General features: G+C 42.7%; 2 protein-coding genes across 17 annotated transcripts in view; one reads left to right on the forward strand and one right to left on the reverse strand.

Annotated features, from left to right (window-relative positions):
- The window catches only part of LOC115136866 (pleckstrin homology-like domain family B member 1), a 110686-nt gene extending 104210 nt beyond the window's left edge, over positions 1–6476 (forward strand). For 11 of the 14 annotated variants that reach the window (XM_065024533.1, XM_029672729.2, XM_065024534.1 and 8 more), the window contains 7 exons: positions 1032–1122; positions 1372–1518; positions 1652–1871; positions 3253–3338; positions 3546–3575; positions 4278–4316; positions 4845–6476. In XM_065024533.1, the coding sequence (XP_064880605.1) occupies positions 1032–1122; positions 1372–1518; positions 1652–1871; positions 3253–3338; positions 3546–3575; positions 4278–4316; positions 4845–4985 (754 nt within the window). In that variant the 3' untranslated portion in view covers positions 4986–6476. The remainder of the gene's footprint in view (positions 1–1031; positions 1123–1371; positions 1519–1651; positions 1872–3252; positions 3339–3545; positions 3576–4277; positions 4317–4844) is intronic. The other 3 variants (XM_065024532.1, XM_065024537.1, XM_029672736.2) reach the window with 1 other exon arrangement.
- Positions 6477–6870: 394 nt separating this feature from the next.
- LOC115136868 (alpha-2-macroglobulin-like) overlaps positions 6871–24636 on the reverse strand; it is a 31891-nt gene continuing 14125 nt past the window's right edge. For all 3 annotated transcript variants that reach the window (XM_029672739.2, XM_029672738.2, XM_029672740.2), the window contains 15 exons: positions 24179–24230; positions 23945–24028; positions 23455–23631; positions 22900–22981; positions 16278–16434; positions 15578–15652; positions 10473–10638; positions 10187–10383; positions 9668–9883; positions 9348–9466; positions 8492–8582; positions 8182–8250; positions 7859–7964; positions 7409–7450; positions 6871–7239 (listed from right to left, as the gene is read on the reverse strand). In XM_029672739.2, coding sequence (XP_029528599.2) covers positions 7217–7239; positions 7409–7450; positions 7859–7964; positions 8182–8250; positions 8492–8582; positions 9348–9466; positions 9668–9883; positions 10187–10383; positions 10473–10638; positions 15578–15652; positions 16278–16434; positions 22900–22981; positions 23455–23631; positions 23945–24028; positions 24179–24230 — 1656 coding nt within the window. In that variant the 3' untranslated portion in view covers positions 6871–7216. The remainder of the gene's footprint in view (positions 7240–7408; positions 7451–7858; positions 7965–8181; positions 8251–8491; positions 8583–9347; positions 9467–9667; positions 9884–10186; positions 10384–10472; positions 10639–15577; positions 15653–16277; positions 16435–22899; positions 22982–23454; positions 23632–23944; positions 24029–24178; positions 24231–24636) is intronic.

A 24636-nucleotide genomic window follows, 5' to 3' on the forward strand; every position in this document is an offset into this window, starting at 1 on the left:
TGTAAAGTATCCGAGCCAGCACAGTTGGGTTTCAGTCGGCACGATAGTGTGAAAAATCTATATTTCTCTAAATCCAGTTCAAACATTCTACAACTTAGAATTCAAATGTGAACAGGTCATCTTTGTGACAGTTAAAGGCACTCCCAGTCCGTACAGAACTCGTCAAGTTTGTTGTCGTGCATGAGTTATCACCGGCCATAATGAGGCCTACACAAATGTCAACAGGGAAACGCTCTTCCATAAACACATGAGTGACTGCTGAAATATAGTCAAAAGACTAGTTAAATATAGTATTTTAAGACTAGTGAAAGACACTCTGCACAGATAGAGGGGTTTCCTTGAGCCAGTTGGTCTGAAAGGTAGGGTGTGTGTGTGTGGTCACACAGATTAGGCAGATGTGACCATCCCCTTTTGGATCTGGTGAAAGCACAGCTGTTTCTCCACTTTAAACAGGTAATCAAAGATTGCATGTACTTATCAGGCCCAAGCACTCATTAGGGTTGTGTTCAGTGGGCAGGAAATTGAGAGAAAAAAACTGTCCGAAGAGGGAAGGCTACTATCTGAACATGTCCAATGAGAAACAGTAATTTGTCTTCTGTTGCAAAGCGTTTTAGAATGTTGACCTTCACATGCCTTAATGAACACAACCTTGCACTCACTGTCCGCTAGGTACCATCTGGCTGTACAGGACATTTCCAGTGTATTGGACCTCTAAATAGTTATAGACATGTAATGACACATTTTATAACTGTCTGGGATAGTTAATAACTGTTTGTGTTAGTTAGTGTCCACATAGTAAGTTACTGTTTTTATGACCAATGATGACAGGTGTTTTTAGGACTTACTTACTTACGTAATCTTCTTCGTTCCTATGTAAGAAGCTTGCCGATCTTTAGCCATTTTGGGCGTGGTTTTCCATGACAGGCCACAGTTTTAGGACTTAAAAGTATTAATAAACTGTTACCCATAAATATATTGAATGATGTATGTCATTGGTAGTTGAGATGTAACTCTGACTGTCCGGTTTGCAGTGCCAGTGGGATGGACGCGCTGAAGATTGAGGAGATGGAGAAGATGCTGAAAGAAGCCCACCTAGAGAAGGCCAGGCTCATAGAATCCAGAGTAAGACACCACCTCACACACCATGTCTAGCTTCCTATCAGATCCCATACTAACGTCTTACTTCAGTGTTTACAGCCAGAAGAGGACTGGCCACCCCTCCGAGCCTGGTTTCTTCCCAGGTCCCTGCCTTCTAGGGAGTTTATCCTAGCCACTCTTCTGCCTCTGCATTGCTTTCTCTCTCTGTGAAGCACTTTGTGACAACTGCTGATGTAAAAAGGGCTTTATGTCCACCTCCGTCCTTCTCTCCAGGAGCGTGAGAGCCATGCCCGTAGGCAGATGCTGGAGGAGGAGAGGAGGCGGCGCGAGGAGGCTGAGAAGAGGCTGCAGGAGGAGACGGTGCACAGGCAGCAGCTGGTGGACAAGGAGGTGAAGATGAGAAGCAAGAACTTCTCCCAGGTGAGCCTCAGGCCCGACAACAACAACCTACAAAATCCAATCAAAAATAATATGCAGTTTAAGATCTGTCTCTCTGACCCTCTGTTAGTCGTACAGAAAGACTGGTTACACGTCTGTTTCCTTCTTTCCTCAGGCCCGTCCCATGACTCGTTACCTGCCCATCCGCAAGGAGGAGTTTGACCTGCGCTCCCACATCGAGTCATCCGGCCACAACGTGGAGACCTCTCACCACGTGATCCTCACAGAGAAGATGTGCAAGGGTTACCTGGTCAAGATGGGCGGCAAGATAAAGTCGTGGAAGAAACGCTGGTTTGTCTTCGACCGCCTCAAAAGGACCTTCTCCTATTACGTTGGTAAGGAAAATGCTTCCATTTAGATCCATGTTTATATACAGACATATTGTGTGCTCTTATTGCTCTGATCGAGCCAATGGAAGATACAGTACGTGGCATATTCATACCCCTTGACCTTAATGTAGACCGTATTTGTGAAAGGTGGTGTAAATGAAGTCAGTGGAGATGAACATTAGGATACACAAGGGTAATGCACATTTGTGGTTAGCAGTTTGGTAGCAGGCTTTAGATACAGTAATATGCAAATGCTTGGTGATTTGAATGATAAAACTGCTAATTATGAAATAATTACTTTATATAAAATTGCAACTACTTTCCTAGAAAATGATGCTTTTATTATTATTTTTATGTAGCAGGGATCAGTTTATGCCTGAAGGTAAAAAGGGGCATAAAGTTACCCCCGGTCCCTCTTATGTTTTTGCAGTGGTTGATGAAATAATCTGCAATATTGTACCATAAGGGTGTAAGAATGTAGAAATCAGGGGCTCTGTTCAAGCGTTACAGATTCCGCAATATAGATTAAAAGTAATTTCCGATTGAGTCAACATGCAGCGTTTACTACGAATGCAGTCTCCACTATTTTAGTTATTTATCCCTTATTTTACCAGGTAAGTTGACTGAGAACACGTTCTCATTTGCAGCAACGACCTGGGGAATAGTTACAGGGGAGAGGAGGGGGGATGAAGAGCCAATTGTAAACTGGGGATTATTAGGTGACTGTGATGGTTTGATGGCCAGATTGAGAATTTAGCCAGGACACCAGGGTTAACACCCCTACTCTTACAATAAGTGCCATGGGATCTTTAATGACCTCAGAGAGTCAGGACACCCGTTTAACATCCCATCTGAAAGACGGCACCCGACACAGGGGAATTGGGATATTTTTTAGACCAGAGGAAAGAGTGCCTCCTACTGGCCCTCCAACACCACTTCCAGCAGCATCTGGTCTCCCATCCAGGAACTGACCAGGACCAACACTGCTTAGCTTCAGAAGCAAGCCAGTAGTGGTATGCTGCTGGCAATTTCTGCGAGGAGGATTGAATAGAGCCCCAAGTCTAAAATACAATAGTAATCAGACACTGCAACCTATTTAAAACAAAAAGGAAGCCGTGTTCTCTACAAAAAGATGACTTGAAACATACATATATTTCTAGGAGCTTTTTTGTCTGAAATATTCTTCAAATGGACATGATGATACAGTATGTTCCTTTTATGACACTGGCTTAGGAAATACTGTAGGAGCTGAAGAATAGAATTGTGATAAACAATGAAAAGGATTGTCCGTATCTACATATATTCCATGACTGTCTTTCCCTCTGTCATCAAGGAAACTGTACTGTAGGAATCGAAAATAATAATGTGATGTTTATCTCCTCTACAGACAAGCACGAGACCAAACTGAAAGGAGTCATCTACTTCCAGGCCATTGAAGAGGTCTACTACGATCACTTGCGTATTGCCACGAAGGTACTTTCTGTGTTATCTACCCAACAATCGGAAAACAATCTTTAGGCAGAACACAATGAAATGCTCTTTTCATCACTTTTTCTTTTTACGCTTTCACTGTACTGATTAAATATTTATCTTGAAGATCTTTTGTTTTATACACGTTTTGCTTCTTCTATGCCTTCATTTCTCTTCTCACTCTTTTGCTTTGACTGGCTGGTTTCACAGAAAGGATTTTTCAACCTCAATTTGGCCAATGTATGTATCACTTTTTGTCTGTGAGCTCACAGACCCACCCATTGCTTGTTCTGCCCCCCCTTACCCCAGTGTGTGTGTTTGTTGGTTGGTTTGGTTGTTTGTTTACACAGAATGTTCAGATAGAAATGTGTCATGTAGAATAGATAGGATTGTCTGTCATGTAGAATAAGGATTTGTGTCGGCTCTACATATTCCATTGCTATCTGCAACTTTCAGTTGAATACCCACCAGGGGCGTAATCATGCATGATTAATACAAAACAAAAACACAGCCATTACAGAACAGTGCATCTCTGGATCCTCACATTTTCCCTTTCCCCCTTAGTTTCATATTTGTCTGAAGTGCCTGCATTGGAGTTGTTTGCCAAAGCAAGCCTTCTTAGTGATAATTCACTTGTCTGCTCCTCTGTGGAATTGGTTGTGTTTGAATCTGTCCCTTCAATTAATACAATTGAAACAGACTAAATAAGGGTGGGTTATCTAGGTGTGTGTTTGCGTGTGTGTGTGTATCAGCGTTGTATTTCATACACTGTATATAGTTTATGAACTCCTAAGACGTGCATGTGTGCAACTGTAAAATATGTGCGATGGGCACATGCGTCTTATAGTTTGTGTGGAGAATGTCATGTTTTGTGTGTGTGTGTGTGTGTGTGTACTGTCCTGCTGTATTTCTTATATCCTGTTTTGACTCTGTCTCCTTCAGCACTTTTCTGAGCTCCTGCCTCCTCAGTTTCGAAGAGAGGTGTGTGTGCCAGCCACGCCCTGATTAACTGTGTGTTGTGGATAAACACGTGGTAGCGCAGCGTAGGGCTCACTTTTCTTTTTACTTGTTCAAATGACAGACGTGTGACTCGGCCTAGGAGAAGCCCCACTGTCCGGCAACAAGACAATCAGTTGAAAAAAATCTATATGGGCAAATGTGTAGCAACTAACCCTTGCCTGTGGTTTTTGGGTTGTCGTTTATGATATTTGATTATTGTAGCACACCCATTGTACTAACCATCATGACCAATTAATTTAGGAAAAATATATAGGGACAGAGCATGATATTGGTTATTTTAGTTGAATCAGAGACAATATCCGAGGGTAGCACGTAGAAAAACAACTCTCCACCCACATTCTGCATTCGATCTAGCCTCCAATGATCCCCAAAAAGGATATGGGTAGCTTCCGCACTTTCACACCCCATCGAGTGCTAAATCGGAGTCATTAAATTATACTTCAGCTCCATATTACTGACCTTTGACCTTTCTCTCTCCTCCAATCCCAGAGCCCCAATCCCTCGTTGACCTTCTGTGTGAAGACTCATGACAGACTCTACTACATGGTGGCCCCTGCCCCGGAGGCCATGAGGATATGGATGGACGTTATAGTAACCGGAGCCGAGGGCTACACGCAGTTCATGAACTAATACTGGAGACTTGCGTATGTTGACATAAGGAGACTGTTTCGGCAGGAACACTTCAAGAGATTCAGGCCTTTCCTTCTAGCGCCTCTCCCAATATTGGGAAATTGCCTTTTTATTTTGTTAAGTTCATTATATCTATTTTTAAAATTCACGTCTCTCACTTTACAATATACATTTTTTCTCCACTGGTTTTTCTACTTGCTTCTGCCCACTCATTAAAAAAGGGAGCCCTGGAAGAGACACACACACACTGTATATAACCAAACGACATAACTCTCAGACTTTCTGCTCAAAAGCCTTTCTATATTGCCAAATGGAGATCTTGTTTTAGTTAGTCTCTTGCGTGAGACATATTCTGTGTATCAGTAAATGTCTTTGAGGTTGTTGTTTTTTACACACACGTGGAATATTGCCAAATGACATAACAATGATTTCAAACAGATGGTCGTTTTTTTGGAATGTTTCAAATAGAATACAAAGGCATTTGCCCAAATCTACTTAAGTTTATCAGTGAGCGAAAGATGTAAATCATTTAAGAAATGCTTAAAAGAAATTCTATTGAAAATGGAGAAAACCGAATTGAAATCAGTAAGACCATGACAACACACCAACTCAGGAGTCCATACTTAATTTAAGTTCCACAGATGAAACTAGATCTTGATCCATCTCTGTGATCTTACTTTACTGAACTAGATTCCACTGTGTCCGTCTTATACTACTCCTAAAGACACACACAGTCTGTTTGCCAAGTCCTGATAACTTGACCCCTTGCGTAAGCAGCCATTCCATCACTGCCAGCCTACAACACCAGGAGCTCTAGGGACTACATAAATGAGACAACAGTACATGTCATTATAATAATGCTAATCATTCTGTGCCTTGATGTGTCGTAATACTCCTAGTCTGTAACTGTTGATCGTGCTGGTTTACAATCTTTGTTAACAGTATCAGAATTCAACAGACTTGCATGGGGAAAGGAGAGGGGAGTCTGACTGCTGTTTTGATGCAGCAATACAGAAGTACATGTGAACAGTAACATCCCCTGAATTCCAAGTTCCATCCCCCACTACAGCCTACGCTCTTGTGTTGATCTGAGATGATTGGTAAAGAGGTGGTAGCTACATATCGCTCTCTGATACGCAATGTGGAATTGTCGCCATATACTATTGCTTACACAGATCTACACAAGTGCACAGGGTATATGGGCTTGTTTTCAGACTCAGGGTGCATTTCAGCTTTAATAGAACGTCAAATGATCTGGTAGCTTGACAAATCATTGTAAAGGACTCGGACAGGCGACACGATCACAACATTTATAAATCACCATCTGAATATCTTTTTAAAGAAAACTATGCTGTGATTTTGAACATGTAAACCTGGGTGTTTAGGTTTATTGAGAAGCCTTGTGAAATGTAGTTCTCTTTTTCTATTTGTGGTTATCCTGCCTGAGATACAGTAGTACTGTAAACTGTCAAGTAGAGGAAAAGAGACTAGTGAGAAAAGACCTTAATATATTTTCCTGTTTATTTTTTCCCCACACCGAAATGGGTGCAACCAAATATTCAGCATTGGCCAGAGGTATATCATAGTGTTATATTAAAAAAAAGATGCCTGTATGAAAATGTAATTTACTCATCATTCAACCAGTATTGTATAAAAAGCTATTTACTTGTTTTTGTCATTTCAAAAGAATGGCCAGAATACACTTCAGTATACTTAAAAGAACACTCACAGGGTCACACAACTGTCTACACTCCCTCAACACCGTGTAGAACATTTCTCACACCATCTTCAGACTATGTTGACGGTACACTGTTTTATACGGCACTTTCATGTATGGATTATATGGATATTGTCAGATCTATTAAAACAGAAATGTTACTGTGAGTCTGGTTTGAAATCATAGCAACATGGCCATGGTTTTATTAAAACATTTCATTCTCATCGTCGCAGTAGAAACACTGATATTACTTTTGAAATAACGATCTCACATAATCGTTTTAGCATAAATCAAAGTTACAAAAAAAATAAAAATAATTAAAAGTACATTCTAATGCCCATCTATTAAACACATTTTAAAAATTCACTTCTGTTAAAAATGGATCACAAGTTGGTCAATGTGGTACCATGAACTGTAGAGGTTTTATGAGCTCTACCTAAAAACATGACTTCCTTGATAAGAAAGAAATTGGTTGAGCCATGGTCCAGTCAGCTTGTGATTGGCTTTCTGTCTTTCACACTTCATTGATTTCATCACCTGTGAAAATGTCAAACATCAATAGAGCATTCCCTGCTTGTCCTAGGATTTTACTCTATAAAACAAACAGTGAACATACACATTAATATCTACATTTGTCATTGAGGCTAATTTCACAAACAGAAGTACGAGACGAGTAGGTTTGGTTATAGAAAGGTTTTGTACTTACTCTCTGCACATGGGGAGCTGTATTCACTCACAGCTTCATCACCTGAGAACAGAACAGATAATGCAGAGGTCAGTTTCTTTCTAATGCTAACTTGACTTCCCTTTCTGTCAGTCAACATCATTAAACACCCACTTCAGGGGTGAACCAATGGTCCCACTGGTGAGGTCTTGTTTCCTTCTTTAGGGAACAAGAGATATGTATGTAACCCAGACAGGTATGCCAGTGCCACCAAATATTTCAGAGAGAAATGGGTGGTTTGGAAACTGGTTAATAGAAACGTGTAGTCTTCATTAATAGACAAAAAAAAAGCAACATCCAAACAACTACTGTATATGTTGTTATTTTCAATTCATGGTGCGCTATTTCAAAGGACTAATATAGACTATGGGGAACAATGTTTTCGGTGCATGAGAACACGTTTTTACTGTCGGTGTTAAATAGAATTCTTACTTGTCTGGTAGTAGTCATACACTTTTACCACAGCTGGTTTCAGATTCCTCACAGGCACAACCTCCTCTATGGCCAGGCTGTACGTCTTAGTTTCCTTCTGAATAAGCTGGAAGAAAAGGAAATAATACATTTGACACTGCAGTTCAATGTTATTGATTCATATAGTGTTCCTGTATAAAACATCCACTACATTCTTACTTTGATGTTACTGTTCAAGTTAAATCCAGTGTGTGGATGCAAATGAGACCACATCCAACCAGGTTAATGTGACCGATAAAGACAGCAGCCTGTTTAGATGCAACATTCATTATTCATGTTCCTACCCCATCTAGGTAGATGATGACATGTCCTTCCTCTAGGTCAACTCGTTTGACAGTGGGGTCATTTTTCAACTGGAAGAACCGAACACAGGTTAACATTGTCATAGACAGTAGAACTGATTAGTCCAAAGGACAACCACTGGCATTTACAATACTTACAATTAGAACAGACGCCATTATCATTAATACACATTAACTAATCCAGGAGGGGATTATACTTAGGGCCAGGAGTGTTCACCAACCTGGTAAAACTCCTGGCCCTGATTAAACTGTATATGCGTTCCCCTCAACTAAGGCTCTCTTATTGACTCACAGGCCTGAGGGAGGACTTGTCCAGGACGAAGCCGGAGAGAAGTTTGACATTGATGATCACCATGTTGGTCTCCTCTCGTCGACCGTTGTACCTGTCAGTCAAACCAGGTCAGATGAAGGTAACATACTGTATTACCTTAAAAAGTTGCAAATATGCAGAAATCTCGCCATTTCCTGGTTGCTACAATTCTACTAGTTTGCCTAATTTATGTTTATGTGACAAAACAAGGAGTACCACAGTATGAGTCATAATACCCATAAAACCTAGAGGTCAAACAGGGAAATGTTCCAATCGTTTTCTACCTGGCGTGACGTTTTGATAACCGTGTAAATCTCTCTAGGACAAGGTGACTTATCAATATATATTCGCCTGTATTTATCTCCCAAAAAAGTGTTTAAGTGTTTCTAAAATAAATCATAAAAATAAAAAAACCTGAACCATTTCCCTGCTTGACCGCAAGGTTTTCTGGGTATTATGACACCTCCATTGTGGGGCTCTATGGTGTCTAGAATCATTGTACCATCTAAACCTCTGAAATATATCTTCAATAAAAACAAATATTGTATTTTCTTCTGGTGTACAAAACTGAAAGTAAAAGATGTAAAAACTAAACGTAAGAATGGGAAGCATAAAAATAGCGCACATAAAAACAGATCTACCGCTTCTTAGACTTGCTGTCAATGAGAATGACAGATCTATAACTCACATGTCTATGTGAATTTGGTTGCCCAAAAAGTTACATATAGCAGCTTTAAAGATATTGACATCTACACACTGGTGGTTCAGTCACTTTGTTCACTTGTCCTACCAGAATCAGTCAGGTGCTATTTCAAGGTTAAAAGGAATACCACCGTACCTTACATCCACAGACACACTCATTGATTTCTTGGTGCCGTTGCATTTCCCCAGCGTCTCTGTTGAGATGTTAAAAGCAGAGAAATCAGGAGGAGGGGGAATATTGTAGTGCATGGCGATCTGAAAAGAAACAGACAATACCATTGAGATGCATGAAATCAACATCCACATTTCAATGTACAGTACACAGGCATTTCCATTAATGCTGACACTCTAGGGTTGAAGCGTTAGTTTTTGTTCAACAGTGTGCCCTACTGAACACAAACCAGACACTCAGGACTGCATGTAGAGGCAGCAAATGGCTAATGACTGGAGCCTGACCTGCACAAACACACAGCTTTTGCCCTGTGCCTTGATGTTGTAGTCCCCAGGGACCTCCCTCAGCTGCTCCTCCTGATAGAGAAGCCTGTTGTTCTGATTCACAGTGAACTCCATATTCAGGCCTCCGGCTGAGCTCACACTGACTGTACTGGCGCCCTCTGGACTGAAGGTGGCAGCACCGTACTTGGCCAGAGCCTGCAGTGCTACCACTGTGTCCTGATGACAGGGGAAGAAGAGGGAGATACTGTTGCAAAAACAAATCTGGATGACTGTAGCTTGGGTAAAGATGGAGAGAATCAATATAACAAAGAAATACATTGAGAATCTAAAATGAATCACAACAATTCAAGGAAATCCATACAATGTGTTATGAAGTAAGGCATAAATAAAATGTCCAATATGCTACATTTCATATAAAATAAGTATTTGGTGTGATCAATGTTTAACCATGTACTAACAGTAGGAGCGACAAGCAGATGAGGTGCTAGTGAATTAATGTCTACCAGACCAAAAAAGTACCTGTGTGGAAGCAAAACCTCCGTAGGGGTTCTGCTGCTGGGCCAGCCAGCGGACGATGGCGGTGGAGTAGTCCAGCCCAAAGCCTGGCATGGAGGGGCCTGAGAGCAGCGCTAGCAGCACGTAGGATGTCATTTCCACCTCCAGAGAGTCGGTCTTCCGCCCAGAAGCCTCTGCTCTCTCCCAGTGACGATTGCCACCTGTGGTAATTTTCGTTGTCGACAGTGACTGTTTCACGGCAGTCAGACAGACAGGTAAAGACATTTTCACAAAGAGACAAGACACATACCTGAGGTATCAGCAATCTTGTCCAGGTGGGTGATAAGCTTGGCCCTCATATCCTGGTTTTGTGCCAGGGTGAATGTGTAGGACATCAGGGCTGTGGTGTAGGTGTTGTCCAGCTTGTCAGACACTGCTGCCTTCAGACACACCAGACTCTTCTCCACCATGGGGTCCTGACACACCCACAAACAAATACAACAGTGTTGTGTTCATTAGGCACCAGACAGAGGAACACTGATTGAAACTATGAGGGAATACCTGGACCAATAAGAAATGCTAATTCAGTTGCAAAATGTCTATGGGTTTTCCACTGCGTTCCCTATTTAATACAACCAATACCTTTTATCAGGTCTTTAATATGGGTATGAGTACTGAATAATGTTAGCAATACAAATAAATTAGGTGAATGCATGCACAGTACCAGTCAAATCTTTGGACACCTACTCATTCAAAGGTTTTTCCTTTATTTTTTACTATTTTCTTCATATATTTGAGTTTCTTTAAAGTAGCCGCCCTTCGGCTTGAAGACCGCTTTGCACAATGTTAGCATTTTCTCAACCAGCTTCACCTGGAATGCTTTTCCAACAGTCTTGAAGGAGTTCCTACATATGCTGAGCACTTCTTGGCTGCTTTTCCTTCACTCTGCGGTCCAACTCATCCCAAAACATCTCAATTGGGTTGAGGTCATGTGATTCTGGAGGCCAGGTCATCTGATGCAGCACTCCATCACTCTCCTTCTTGGTCAAATAGCGCTTACACAGCCTGGAGGTGTGTTGGGTCATTGTCCTGTTGAAAAACAAATGAGAGTCCCACTAAGCGCAAACCAGATGGGATGGCGTATCACTGCAGAATGCTGTGGTAGCCATGTTGGTTTAGTGTGCCTTGAATTCTAAATAAATCACTGACAGTGTCACCAGCAGAGGACCCCCACACCTCCTCCTCCATGCTTCACGGTGGGAACTACACATGCGGAGATCATCCGTTCACCTACTCCACATCTCACAAAGACACAGCGGTTGGAACCAAGAATTTCAAATTTGGAATCAGACCAATGGACAGATTTCCACCAGTCATATGTCCATTGCTCATGTTTCTTGGCCCAATCAAGTCTCTTCTTCTTAATGTTGTCCTTCAGTTGTGGTTTCACTGCAACAATTCCACCATGAATGCCTGATTCTCCTCCGAAAATTTGATATTGAGATGTGTCTGTTTAACTCTGAAGCTCTTATTCGTGCTGCAATTTCTGAGGCTGGTAACTCTAATGAACATATCCTCTGCAGCAGAGGCCTTTCCTGTGGTGGTCCTCATGAGAGCCAGTTTCATCATAGCGCTTGATGGTTTTTGCAACTGCACTTGAAGAAACTTACAAAGTTCTTGAATTTTGTTTGAGAGAATGCCAAGAGTGTGCAAAGCAGTCAAGGCGAAGGGTGGCTACTATACTTCAAATATATTACATCAAATCAAATTATTTGTCACGTGCGCCGAATACAACAGTGAAATGCTTACTAACCAACAGTGCAATTTCTAAGTAAAAATAATATATATATTTTTTTTTAAATAATTATCTGGGGCGACGCACAATTGGCCTAGCGTCGTCCGGGTTAGGGAGGGTTTGGCCGGTAGGGAAATCCTTGTCTCATCGTGCACCAGCGACTCCTGTGGCGTGCCGGGCGCAGTGCGCGCTAACCAAGGTTGCCAGGTGCATGGTGTTTCCTCCGACACATTGGTGTGGCTGGCTCCCGGGTTGGATGGCGCTGTGTTAAGAAGCAGTGCGGCTTGGTTGGGTTGTGTATCGGAGGACGCATGACTTTCAACCTTCGTCTCTCCCGAGCCCGTACGGGAGTTGTAGCGATGAGACAAAACAATTGGATACCACGAAATTGGGGAGAAAACGGGGTAACATTTTTAAAAATAAAAAGGTATTATCGTACATACATTTATTTTGTCCCCCTACACCAAACGCGATCCCGACACGCAGGTTAAAATATCAAAACAAACTCTGAACCAATGACATTCATTTGGCGACAGGTCGAAAAGCATTAAACATGTATGGCAATTTAGCTAATTAGCTTGCACTTGCTAGCTAATTTGTCCTATTTAGCTAGCTTGCTGTTGCTAGCTAATTTGTCCTGGGATATAAACATTGAGTTGTTATTTTACCTGAAATGCACAAGGTCCAACAATTAATCCACACATAAAACGGCCAACCGAATCGTCTTCTCTCCTCCTTCCAGGCTTTTTCATCTTTGAACTTATATGGTGATTGGCATCTACACTTTCATAGTATTACCACGACAACAGGCAAAACATTTAGTATTTCAATCACCCACGTGTGTGTAACCAATGAGGAGATGGCAAGTGGGTACCTGCTTCTATAAACCAATGAGATGGGAGAGGCAGGACTTGCAGCGCGATCTGCGTCAGAAATAGGAATGACTTCAATTTTAGCCCTTGGCAACGCAGATGCTCATTGGTGCAATAATTAAATAACATGGATTATTTGGATGTATTTCTAAAATATTTGCACACAATGCAAATAGTCCAGGTAGCTATTAGAATACCTGTTCAGGAGTCTTCTGGTTTGGGGGTAAAAGCTGTTGAGAAGCCTTTTTGCTCTCGATGTTGCAGCTGAAGAACCTTGTAAGGATGTAAGTTTCCTGAGGGGGAATAGGCTTTGTCGTGCCTTCTACATGACTGTCTTGGTGTGTTTGAACCATTATAGTTTGTTGGTGATGTGGACACCAAGGAACTTGAAGCTCCCAACCTGCACCACTACAGTCCCGTCGATGAGAATGGGGGCGTGCTCGGTCCTAATTTTCCTATAGTCCACAAATCATCTCCTTAATCTTGGTTACGTTGAGAGATTATTATTGTTGTTAATAATTGTTATTATTCCGGCACCAACCGGCCAGGTCTCTAACCTCCTCCCTATAGGCTGTCTCGTCATTCTCGGTGACACCGTTGCGTCATATGCAAACGTAATGATGGTGTTTGAGTCGTGCCTGGCCACGCAGTCGTGGGTGAACGGGGAGTACAGGAGGACACTGAGCACGCACCCCTGAGGGGCTCCTGTGTTGCGGATCAGCGTGGCAGAGGTGTTGCTACCTACCCTCACCACCTGGGGGCAGCCCGTCAGGAAGTCCAGGATCCACTTGCAGAGGGAGGTGTTTAGTCCCAGGATCCTTAGCGATGAGCTTTGAGGGTACTATGGTGTTGAACACTGAGCTGTAGTCAATAAATAGCATTCTCACATAGGTGTTCCTTTTGTCCAGGTGTGAAAGGGCAGTGAGGAGTGCAATAGAGATTCTATCATCTGTGGATCTGTTTGGGCGGTATGCAAATTGGAGTGGGTCTAGGGTTTTTGGGATAATGGTGTTGATGTGAGCCAATACCAGCCTTTCAAAGCACTTCATGGCTACAGATGTGAATGCTACGGGTTTGTAGTCATTTAGGCAGGTTGCCTTCGTGTACTTGGTCACAGGGACTATGGTGGTCTGCTTGAAACATGTTGGTATTACAGACTCATGATTCCATTCCGTTATTTCATAGTTTTGATATCTTCACTATTATTCTACAATAGTAAAAATAAAGAAAAACCATGGAATGGGTAGGTGTCCAAACTTGACTGGTACTGTATGTATATGAAAATAGTATTGTATAACTAACCTTGTGGACACACAATTCAGTCCCATTCAAAACCCTATTTTCCCTAACCCTTACCCTTAACCCAAAAACCTAACCCTAGCTTCTAACTTTAGCGCCTAACCCTAAAAATAGCATTTGACCTTGTGGGGACCAACATGTCCCCAGATGTCCCCACAAGAGTAGTTAAACATGTCCACACAATGCCTGGCTCTCTCCAGACGTGACGCTTGGCATTCAAGCCAAAGAGTTCAATCTTGGTTTCATCAGACCAGAGAATCTTGTTTCTCATGGTCTGAGAGTCTATTAGGTGTCTTTTGGCAAACTCCAAGCGGGCTGTTATGTGCCTTTACTGAGGAGTGGCTTCTGTCTGGCCACTCTACCATAAAGCCCTGATTGGTGGAGTGCTGCAGAGATGAATGTCCTTCTGGAAGGTTCTCCAATCTCCACAGAGGAAATCTTGAGCTCTGTCAGAGTGACCATCAGGTACTTTGTCCTTCTTGATCAACGCCCTTCTCCCACGATTGCTTGAGTTTTGGGCGGTCAGCTCTAGGAAGAGTTGTGGTGGTTAAAATGTCTTCCATGTAACAATGATGGAGGCCACTGTGTTCTTGGAGACCTTCAATGCAGCAGAAATATTTTGGTACTCTTCCCCCAGATTTGTGCCTCGACACAATCCTGTGTCGGAGCTCTACGGACAATTCATTCAACCTCATGGCTTGGTTTTCCTTTCTCTGACATGCACTGTCAACTGTGGGACCTTATATAGATTATATAGACAGGTGTGTGCCTTTCCAAATCATGTCCAATCAATTGAATTTACCACAGGTGCACTCCAATCAAGTTGTAGAAACAGCTCATGGATGATCAATGGAAACGGGGTGACCTGAACTCAATTTCGAGTCTCATAGCAAAGGGTCTGAATACTTATGTAAATACATTATTTCTGTTTCTATTTTTAATAAATTAGCAAACATTTCTAGAAACCAGCTTCAGCTTTGTTATTTTGGGGTATTGTGTGTAGATTGACGACAAAAACATTTAATTTAATCCATTTAAGAATAAGGCTGAGACGCAGGGCTGTCCAACTCTCTTTATGGAGTTCTACAGTCCTGTGGGTTCAGTCCAACCCTAATTTAGCATATCTGATTCAGCTAGTTAAGGTCTTGTTGAGCAGCTAATTAGTAGAATCAGGTGTGTTAAATTAGGGTTGGACTGAAAACCTCCAGGAAGAGGGTTGGGCAGCCCTGCTGTAATGTAACAAAATGTGGATTAGGTCAAGGGGTCTAATATTTTCCGAATGCACTGACGGATATGCATTTCTTTCTATGAAATAGTGGGACGGCTAAGCAGAAATATCCCCTAGGGCTGTACATTTTTTGATAAAAGCACCAAATGTGGTCTTCTTGTTTATCAATATGATATAAAAAGACATGGATATGGAAAGAGAGAAAGGGCATGATAACTCACAGTAGTGTTGCCATCCAGCTCCAGCAGTGCAGCGGTAATGTAGGCAGTGAGCGACACTTGATCCCCGACCCCTCCCTATAACACCAAAGGATGACAGTAAACTTCATCCAATATCATACAGTACTCTCAGGTGCTACAGAGTTTCAAAGTCACACTGACATCAATCGATATCAGGAAAAAAATCCTTGCAGTGTCTAAAACATTTGCATGGTATGGTGCACCAAGATAAAGAACAGGGTGGGAAAACCTGTTAAGCCCTTCAGATACAAGTGTACTGTTCTGGAGATACACAAAAGATGTCAGGACTAGTCAGACTCTGGTAACTTTGGGGAGGTGGTGTGTTCTCAGGGCAGGCTAAAACATGCTTGGGATTCTTGTTGTGCTCAGCATGTGCTTTTTTGGGGCACACGTGGGGTCCTTAAGGTCCTCCTGAACAGTACATTATCCCAGGTGTCAGTGCAGGATGAATTATGTAAAGTACAAGTATTTGATTGTACGATATGTATTGTTATCAAGTATTTTGTGTTTAGTTATCTAGGATTTTATGCCGACTCCACCATTGCACTAAATAGAATGGGACACTTTTGCACCAGAACCTCATGCTGAATCTCTGCCCTTAACGTCACCTTTTCACATTAGGTGGCAGCAGTAAGATACTCCTCCTACTCTTACTTCCAGCTAAACTCTGATTCCCCTTTACCTTCATGCCGTTATGGAAGAGTTTCCCTACTGATGTGATGCAGCCATCATTCTGCTGGTGACTGGCCAACCAGGCCTTGGCCTGGGCAATGTGGGCGGGGTCCACAAAGATGTAGGGCTTGGCCCCACCAAAGGACTTCAGCACAAAGGAGGTGAGCCTGAGAGGACACAGGGAAGATGTTTCTGGAGTTAAGACTAAACTAATTTGTAGAAATTGAAATAACTTCACAGATCTTCATTGTAAAGGGTTTAACCTGTTGAACGCTTTCTGCCGTTTGGCCAAGGTGTCTGCAGCATTGTGACGTATTTGTAGGCATATCATTGGAAGATTGGCCATAAGAGACTACATTTACCAGGTGTCCGCCCGGTGTCCTTTGTCGAAATTGCTGCGTAATCTACAAGCTGCACGCATTCATCCATGTGATTCAGGGGAGAGAGGAGACTTCCACGAACGATATATCATCGAAGAGATATGTGAAAAACACCTTGAGGATTGATTATAAACAACGTTTACCATGTTTCAGTCGATATTATGGAGTTAATTTGGAAAAAAGTTTGTCGTTTTGATGACTGAATTTATTTATTTTTTGGTAGCCAAACGTGACGCAGAAAACGGAGCGATTTCTCCTAAACAAATAATCTTTCAGGAAAAACTGAACATTTGCTATCTAACTGAGAGTCTCCTCATTGAAAACATCCGAAGTTCTTCAAAGGTAAATGATTTTATTTGAATGCTTTTCTGTTTTTTGTGAAAATATTGCCTGCTGAATGCTAACGCTAAATGCTACGCTAGCTATCAATGCTGTTACACAAATGCTTGTTTTGCTATGGTTGAGAAGCATATTTTGAAAATCTGAGATGACAGTGTCGTTAACATGACAGTGTTGTTAATCCGAAATGGCATAGCAGTTCAGACGTCTTTTGTCCTCGTCTTGTCGTGTCCTGTATATATATATATATATTTACAACTTTTTTCACATACATTTTATTTTTATTTTCCATCAACTCATCTTCAAAACACTCTCCTGCAACCCGCCTCACCAATTTATATTTATAAATAAGTATTATTTACCTCAAATCTGCAATCCTCCAAGAAGCTAGCCAGAAACTCCAAGAAGCTAGCCAGAAACTCCAAGAAGCTAGCCAGAAACTAGCCAGAAGCTAGCCAGGAGCTATCCAGAAGCTAGCCCAGAAGCTAATCCAGAAGCTAGTTCAGAAGCTAGTTAGATTCTTTACTGGCAAATCGTTAGTATTCAGCTAACCACGGTTTGTGGTCATCAGCTATCCTTTAGCTCGAAAATCTATCGCCAGTTTTGTACGGCGCAGCGCGGCTCGGAACGGAACATACCGGACCAATTTTTCTCTCCATGTCCCTGGATTTCAACTGCTCTCTGGACATTCATACCCGGATCTCACAGCTAGCTAGCTGCTATCCGTGTGACTATCTGCTTTCGTCGATTCCGGAGCAAACATCAATTACTCCGGAGCTAGCCAGCTCCGTCAATCACTCCTGAGTTCCATCAATCACTCCTGGGCTGCAGTCACCTATCCGGACCCGTTTTACTGCCTACGCGGAGCCCCACCGGGCCTTCACAACTGGACTGCCGACGTGTTATCCAATTTGTAAGTCGCTCTGGATAAGAGCGTCTGCTAAATGACTTAAATGTAATGTTATCTACCCGAAGGAGATCCGGCTGGCTCCTCCGTCGCGAAGTTACCTGGACGCCCATCTGCGGCCTGCTAACCGTTAGCTGTCTTACCGGCTGCTCTCAGAATAGACAATCGGACAATTTATTTATTTGTATTATGTTTCTTCTTGGGCCTCTATAACTATATCTAATGTTTATTTTATTTTTTTATTTATTTATTTGTTGTTTATTTTTTTGTGTGATTTGGATTAATCCCCTCTACCACACGGAACCTCACTAATCTACTGACGGAACGCAAGAGGTGGCTAACAACAGACCTCCATCCTATGCTAGCTTGCTACCGATGGCCTGGCTAGCTGTTTAAATCGCCGTGACCCCCAACCAACCTCTCCATTCACTGGACCCTTTTGATCACTCGACTAAGGATGCCTCTCCTTAATGTCAATATGTCTTGTCCATTGCTGTTCTGGTTAGTGTTTATTGGCTTATTTCACTGTAGAGCCTCTAGTCCTGCTCACTATACCTTATCCAATTTATTAGTTCCACCACCGACACATGCTATGACATCTCCTGGTTTCAATGATGTTTCTAGAGACAATATCTCTCTCTTCATCACTCAATACCTAGGTTTACCTCCACTGTATTCACATCCTACCATACCTTTGTCTGTACATTATACCTTGATGCTATTTTATCGCCCCCAGAAACCTCCTTTTACTATCTGTTCCAGACGTTCTAGACGACCAATTCTTATTGCTTTTAGCCGCACCCTTATTCTTCTCCTCCTATGTTCCTCTGGCGATGTAGAGGTGAATCCAGGCCCTGCAGTGCCTAGCTCCACTCCTATTCCCCAGGCGCTCTCTTTTGATGACGTCTGTAACCGTAATAGCCTTGGTTTCATGCATGTTAACATTAGAAGCCTCCTCCCTAAGTTTGTTCTATTCACTGCTTTAGCACACTCTGCCAACCCGGATGTTCTAGCTGTGTCTGAATCCTGGCTTAGGAAGACCACCAAAAATTCTGAAATTTTAATTCCAAACTACAACATTTTCAGACAAGATAGAACTGCCAAAGGGGGCGGTGTTGCAATCTACTGCAAAGATAGCCTGCAGAGTTCTGTCCTACTATCCAGGTCTGTACCCAAACAATTTGAACTTCTACTTTTAAAAATCCACCTCTCTAAAAACAAGTCTCTCACCGTTGCCGCCTGCTATAGACCACCCTCTGCCCCCAGCTGTGCTCTGGACACCATATGTGAACTGATTGCCCCCATCTATCTTCAGAGCTCATGCTGCTAGGCGACCTAAACTGGAACATGCTTAACAACCCAGCCATCCTACAATCTAAACTTGATGCCCTCAATCTCACACAAATTATCAATGAACCTACCAGGTACCCCCCCCCCAAAGCCTTGAACACGGGCACCCTCATAGATATCATCCTAACCAACTTCCCCTCTAAATACACCTCTGCTGTCTTCAACCAAGATCTCAGCGATCACTGCCTCATTGCCTGCATCCGTAATGGGTCAGCGGTCAAACGACCTCCACTCATCACTGTAAAACGCTCCCTGAAACACTTCAGCGAGCAGGCCTTTCTAATCGACCTGGCCGGGGTATCCTGGAAGGATATTGATCTCATCCCGTCAGTAGAGGATGCCTGGATATTTTTTTTAAATGCCTTCCTAACCATCTTAAATAAACATGCCCCATTCAAGAAATTTAGAACCAGGAACAGATATAGCCCATGGTTCTCCCCAGACCTGACTGCCCTTAACCAACACAAAAACATCATATGGCGTTTTGCATTAGCATCGAACAGCCCCCGTGATATGCAGCTGTTCAGGGAAGCTAGAAACCGTTATACACAGGCAGTTAGAAAAGCCAAGGCTAGCTTTTTCAAGCAGAAATTTGCTTCCTGCAACACTAACTCAAAAAAGTTCTGGGACACTGTAAAGTCCATGGAGAATAAGAACACCTCCTCCCAGCTGCCCACTGCACTGAAGATAGGAAACACTGTCACCACTGATAAATCCAAACGATATCTTAACCGCCATCGATAAGAAACATTACTGTGCAGCCGTATTCATTGATCTGGCCAAGGCTTTCGACTCTGTCAATCACCACATCCTCATCGGCAGACTCGACAGCCTTGGTTTCTCAAATGATTGCCTCGCCTGGTTCACCAACTACTTCTCTGATAGATTTCAGTGTGTCAAATCGGAGGGTCTGCTGTCCGGACCTCTGGCAGTCTCTATGGGTGTGCCACAGGGTTCAATTCTTGGACCATCTCTCTTCTCTATATACATCAATGAGGTCGCTCTTGCTGCTGGTGAGTCTCTGATCCACCTCTACGCAGACGACACCATTCTGTATACTTCCGGCCCTTCTTTGGACACTGTGTTAACAACCCTCCAGGCAAGCTTCAATGCCATACAACTCTCCTTCCGTGGCCTCCAATTGCTCTTAAATACAAGTAAAACTAAATGCATGCTCTTCAACCGATCGCTACCTGCACCTACCCGCCTGTCCAACATCACTACTCTGGACGGCTCTGACTTAGAATACGTGGACAACTACAAATACTTAGGTGTCTGGTTAGACTGTAAACTCTCCTTCCAGACCCATATCAAACATCTCCAATCCAAAATTAAATCTAGAATTGGCTTCCTATTTCGCAACAAAGCATCCTTCACTCATGCTGCCAAACATACCCTTGTAAAACTGACCATCCTACCAATCCTCGACTTTGGCGATGTCATTTACAAAATAGCCTCCAATACCCTACTCAACAAATTGGATGCAGTCTATCACAGTGCAATCCGTTTTGTCACCAAAGCCCCATATACTACCCACCATTGCGACCTGTACGCTCTCGTTGGCTGGCCCTCGCTTCAAACTCGTCGCCAAACCCACTGGCTCCATGTCATCTACAAGACCCTGCTAGGTAAAGTCCCCCCTTATCTCAGCTCGCTGGTCACCATAGCATCTCCCACCTGTAGCACACGCTCCAGCAGGTATATCTCTCTAGTCACCCCCAAAACCAATTCTTTCTTTGGCCGCCTCTCCTTCCAGTTCTCTGCTGCCAATGACTGGAACGAACTACAAAAATCTCTGAAACTGGAAACACTTATCTCCCTCACTAGCTTTAAGCACCAACTGTCAGAGCATCTTACAGATTACTGCACCTGTACATAGCCCACCTATAATTTAGCCCAAACAACTACCTCTTTCCCAACTGTATTTAATTTATTTATTTTGCTCCTTTGCACCCCATTATTTTTATTTCTACTTTGCACATTCTTCCATTGCAAAACTACCATTCCAGTGTTTTACTTGCTATATTGTATTTACTTTGCCACCATGGCCTTTTTTGCCTTTACCTCCCTTCCCTCCTCATTTGCTCACATTGTATACAGACTTGTTTATACTGTATTATTGACTGTATGTTTGTTTTACTCCATGTGTAACTCTGTGTCGTATCTGTCGAACTGCTTTGCTTTATCTTGGCCAGGTCGCAATTGTAAATGAGAACTTGTTCTCAACTTGCCTACCTGGTTAAATAAAGGTGAAATAAATACAAATAAAATAACAAAAGGCTAAGCTTGAGAGCTAACATATTGATTTCATTTCATTTGCGATTTTCAATAGTTAACGTTGCGTTATGGTAATGGACTTGAGGCTGTAGTCACGATCCCGGATCAGGGATGGCTCGACGCAAGAAGTTAAACAACGTTTCCCATGCTTGTTCAATTAACCATAAACAATTAATGAACATGTACCTGTGGAACGGTCGTTAAGACTAACAGCTTACAGACGATAGGCAATTAAGGTCTCATCTGCGTGAACGTGCCCTAGGCATTCTGCAAGGAGGACTGCTAATGTGGCCAGGGCAATACATTTTAATGTCAGTACTGTGAGATGCCTAAGACAGCGCAACTGGGAGACAGGAAGGACAGCTGATCGTCTTCGCAGTGGCAGACCACGTAGAACACCCGCACAGGATCGGTACATCCAAACATCACACCTGTGGGACAGGTACAGGATGGCAAAAATAACTGCCTGAGTTACACCAGGAAAGCACAACTCCATCAGTGCTCAGACTGTCCGCAATAGGCTGAGAGAGGCTGGACTGAGGGCTTGTAGGCATATTGCAAGGCAGGTCCTTCCTGCAGGCTTATCCTGACATGACCCTCCAGCATGACAATTCCACCAGCCATACTGCTCGTTCTGTGCGTGATTTCCTGCAAGACAGGAATGTCAGTGTTCTGCCATGGCCAGAGAAGAGCCCGGATCTCAATCCAATTGAGCACATCTGGGACCTGTTGGATCGGAGGGTGAGAGCTAGGGCCATTCCCCCCAGAAATGTCCAGGAACTTGCAGGTGCCTTGGTGGAAGAGTGGGGTAACATCTCACAACAAGAACGGGCAAATCAGATGCAGTCCATGAGGAGATGCACTGCAGTACTTAACGCAGCTGGTGACCACACCAGATACTGACTTAATTTTGATTTTCACCCCCCTTTGTTCAGGGACACATTATTCCATTTCTGTTAGTCACATGTCTGTCCAACTTGTTCAGTTTAGGTCTCAGTTGTTGAATCATGTTATGTTCATACAAATATTTACACATGTTAAGTTTGCTGAAAATAAATGCAGTTGACATTGAGGACGTTTATTTTTTTGCTGAATTTAGATGTGGTGAGCCTTACCTAAACTATGGATCATAGAATCTAGATAACAGTGGCTAGTAGCCATACTGTATGTGCTGAAAGCCAACCCTAACTTTGCCACAATAACAATTGGCTTCATCACATCCTAATATGGATTTGAGACAATCACATTCTACCTTTATTACATATTGTTAACACCCTTAAATCAAATGTCATTTTCTAGAGGGACTTAAAAAAAACATCTAAATTGTAGAATAATCTAAGAGATGGTATTATGACTGTGTGGACTTGTAATAAACTGACCAGGTGTTTCCAGACTCATCACTCTTCCCAAAGGCACTGTAGGAGCCATCATCATGCTTGTAGTTGAGCTCTCTCTGGTAGCCTGCAACACAAATGGCCAAATGAACAAACAGACTCTCCTTCTAGGGACAGGTACTGTATGTGGAAGGTGCAGTTAACTGGTTTTGTGCCAAATATAGGCAACATGTTGTTGCTAGTCAGAGGGGAGATGCACATAGATATGATCAGACTACAAACTGTTAGAGACCGTGTTCATCTTTTCAGAGTCCTGTTCAATCACAAGTCTTTTTTTAAAGCACAAGGCTTATTGCAAATTATTTTGTCATATCCCATTATATATGTCTTAAATTAAGCATTTGTCTTCAGAATAGATAGCAGCCTATTTACCAGGGTTGTGTCCAGTAGGGAGATTTTTTTTTTAATGCTTTTGAGGAAAATAGGGAGTGTAGGCTGTAACTGAACATGTCTGATAATAAATGTTTGCTTTTCATTGCAACATATTTTAAAACAGTTTTGTTATGTTGTGCCTTACTGAACCAGACCCAGCTTCCTCACCACTCTCTAAGAAGCCTGTGGCCCTGGTCTGGATCTCCTTGGTGAGCTGCCTGGTGCTCTGCAGGTAGTTGAGGATGTAGATGTTGGGAGCAAACAGCACCATGTTCTGCTCTCCACAGCCATAGGGCATCTGCAACAGGCTGTCCAGGTTCTTCATGGCCCGGCCCATCAGGTCGCCTGGTGAAAGAGACCAACCATTGAGGCAAGCAATCAAACATTGGTCTCTAATTAATGGCAGTTATTTGACCTGCAGATCCCTGTTCCTTACCCTAACATTAATCAATGCTTATCCCTGTCCTCACCCATAACCTTAAGGCAATCATAGATCTGCAGGTTGAATAGTTGAATATCCACTTCCCCCATCATGAAAACATGGATGAAAAATCCTTGCCTACACTTCATCTGCACCAAAAGGAAAACATATCCTGAACATTTTATAAAACTTAGAATTAGGTGTGAAACCTCAGCAAAACAGGCGGAGTATTCTCACCTAGTACTGAGAGAGAGGCCTTGGCAGAGCCCTCCACAAACACATCAGGCAACTTCAGAGAGATGTCCTTCTCCACTGGGCCCTCTGGAAACAGATAAATGAGACAGACTGAGTGACTTGAAAACTGGTATAACCAATTAAAAAGTATTTAATCTAAACCAAAACAAATGCATGTCAACTTAATCATCAGGGTAATTATGAGAAAGTCAAATGACTGAGAGGTCAGGAGATCACCTGCAGGGCAGAGCAGGGCGTTGTGGCTAACCGTCTCCTGGGTTCCCTCGGCCTAATAGAGGGAAACTGACCATTTTCAGGAAAAACAGCACCAAAATAAAAGTCTAATGATGACAACTCTAGTTCATTTGATACTAGAAATTATATGGTAATCACTTAAAGGTTAATTAAATGTTTGTTTTTTCCCACAATTTCTTAGTATCCAATTGTTAGAAGTTACTGTCTTGTCTCATCGCTACAACTCCCGTACGTACTCGGGAGAGGTGAAGGTCAAGAGCCATGCATCCTCTGAAACACAACCCAACCAAGCCACACTGCTTCTTAACACAGCGCTCATCTAACCCAGAAGCACCAATGTGTCAGAGGAAATACCGTACTCCGCCTGGCCCGCCACAGGAGTCACTAGTGCGCGATGAGACAAGGGTATCCCTGCCGGCCAAACCCTCCCCTAACCCGGA

The sequence above is a fragment of the Oncorhynchus nerka genome, linkage group LG11 (assembly GCF_034236695.1).
Source record: "Oncorhynchus nerka isolate Pitt River linkage group LG11, Oner_Uvic_2.0, whole genome shotgun sequence".
NCBI lineage: Eukaryota > Metazoa > Chordata > Actinopteri > Salmoniformes > Salmonidae > Oncorhynchus > Oncorhynchus nerka.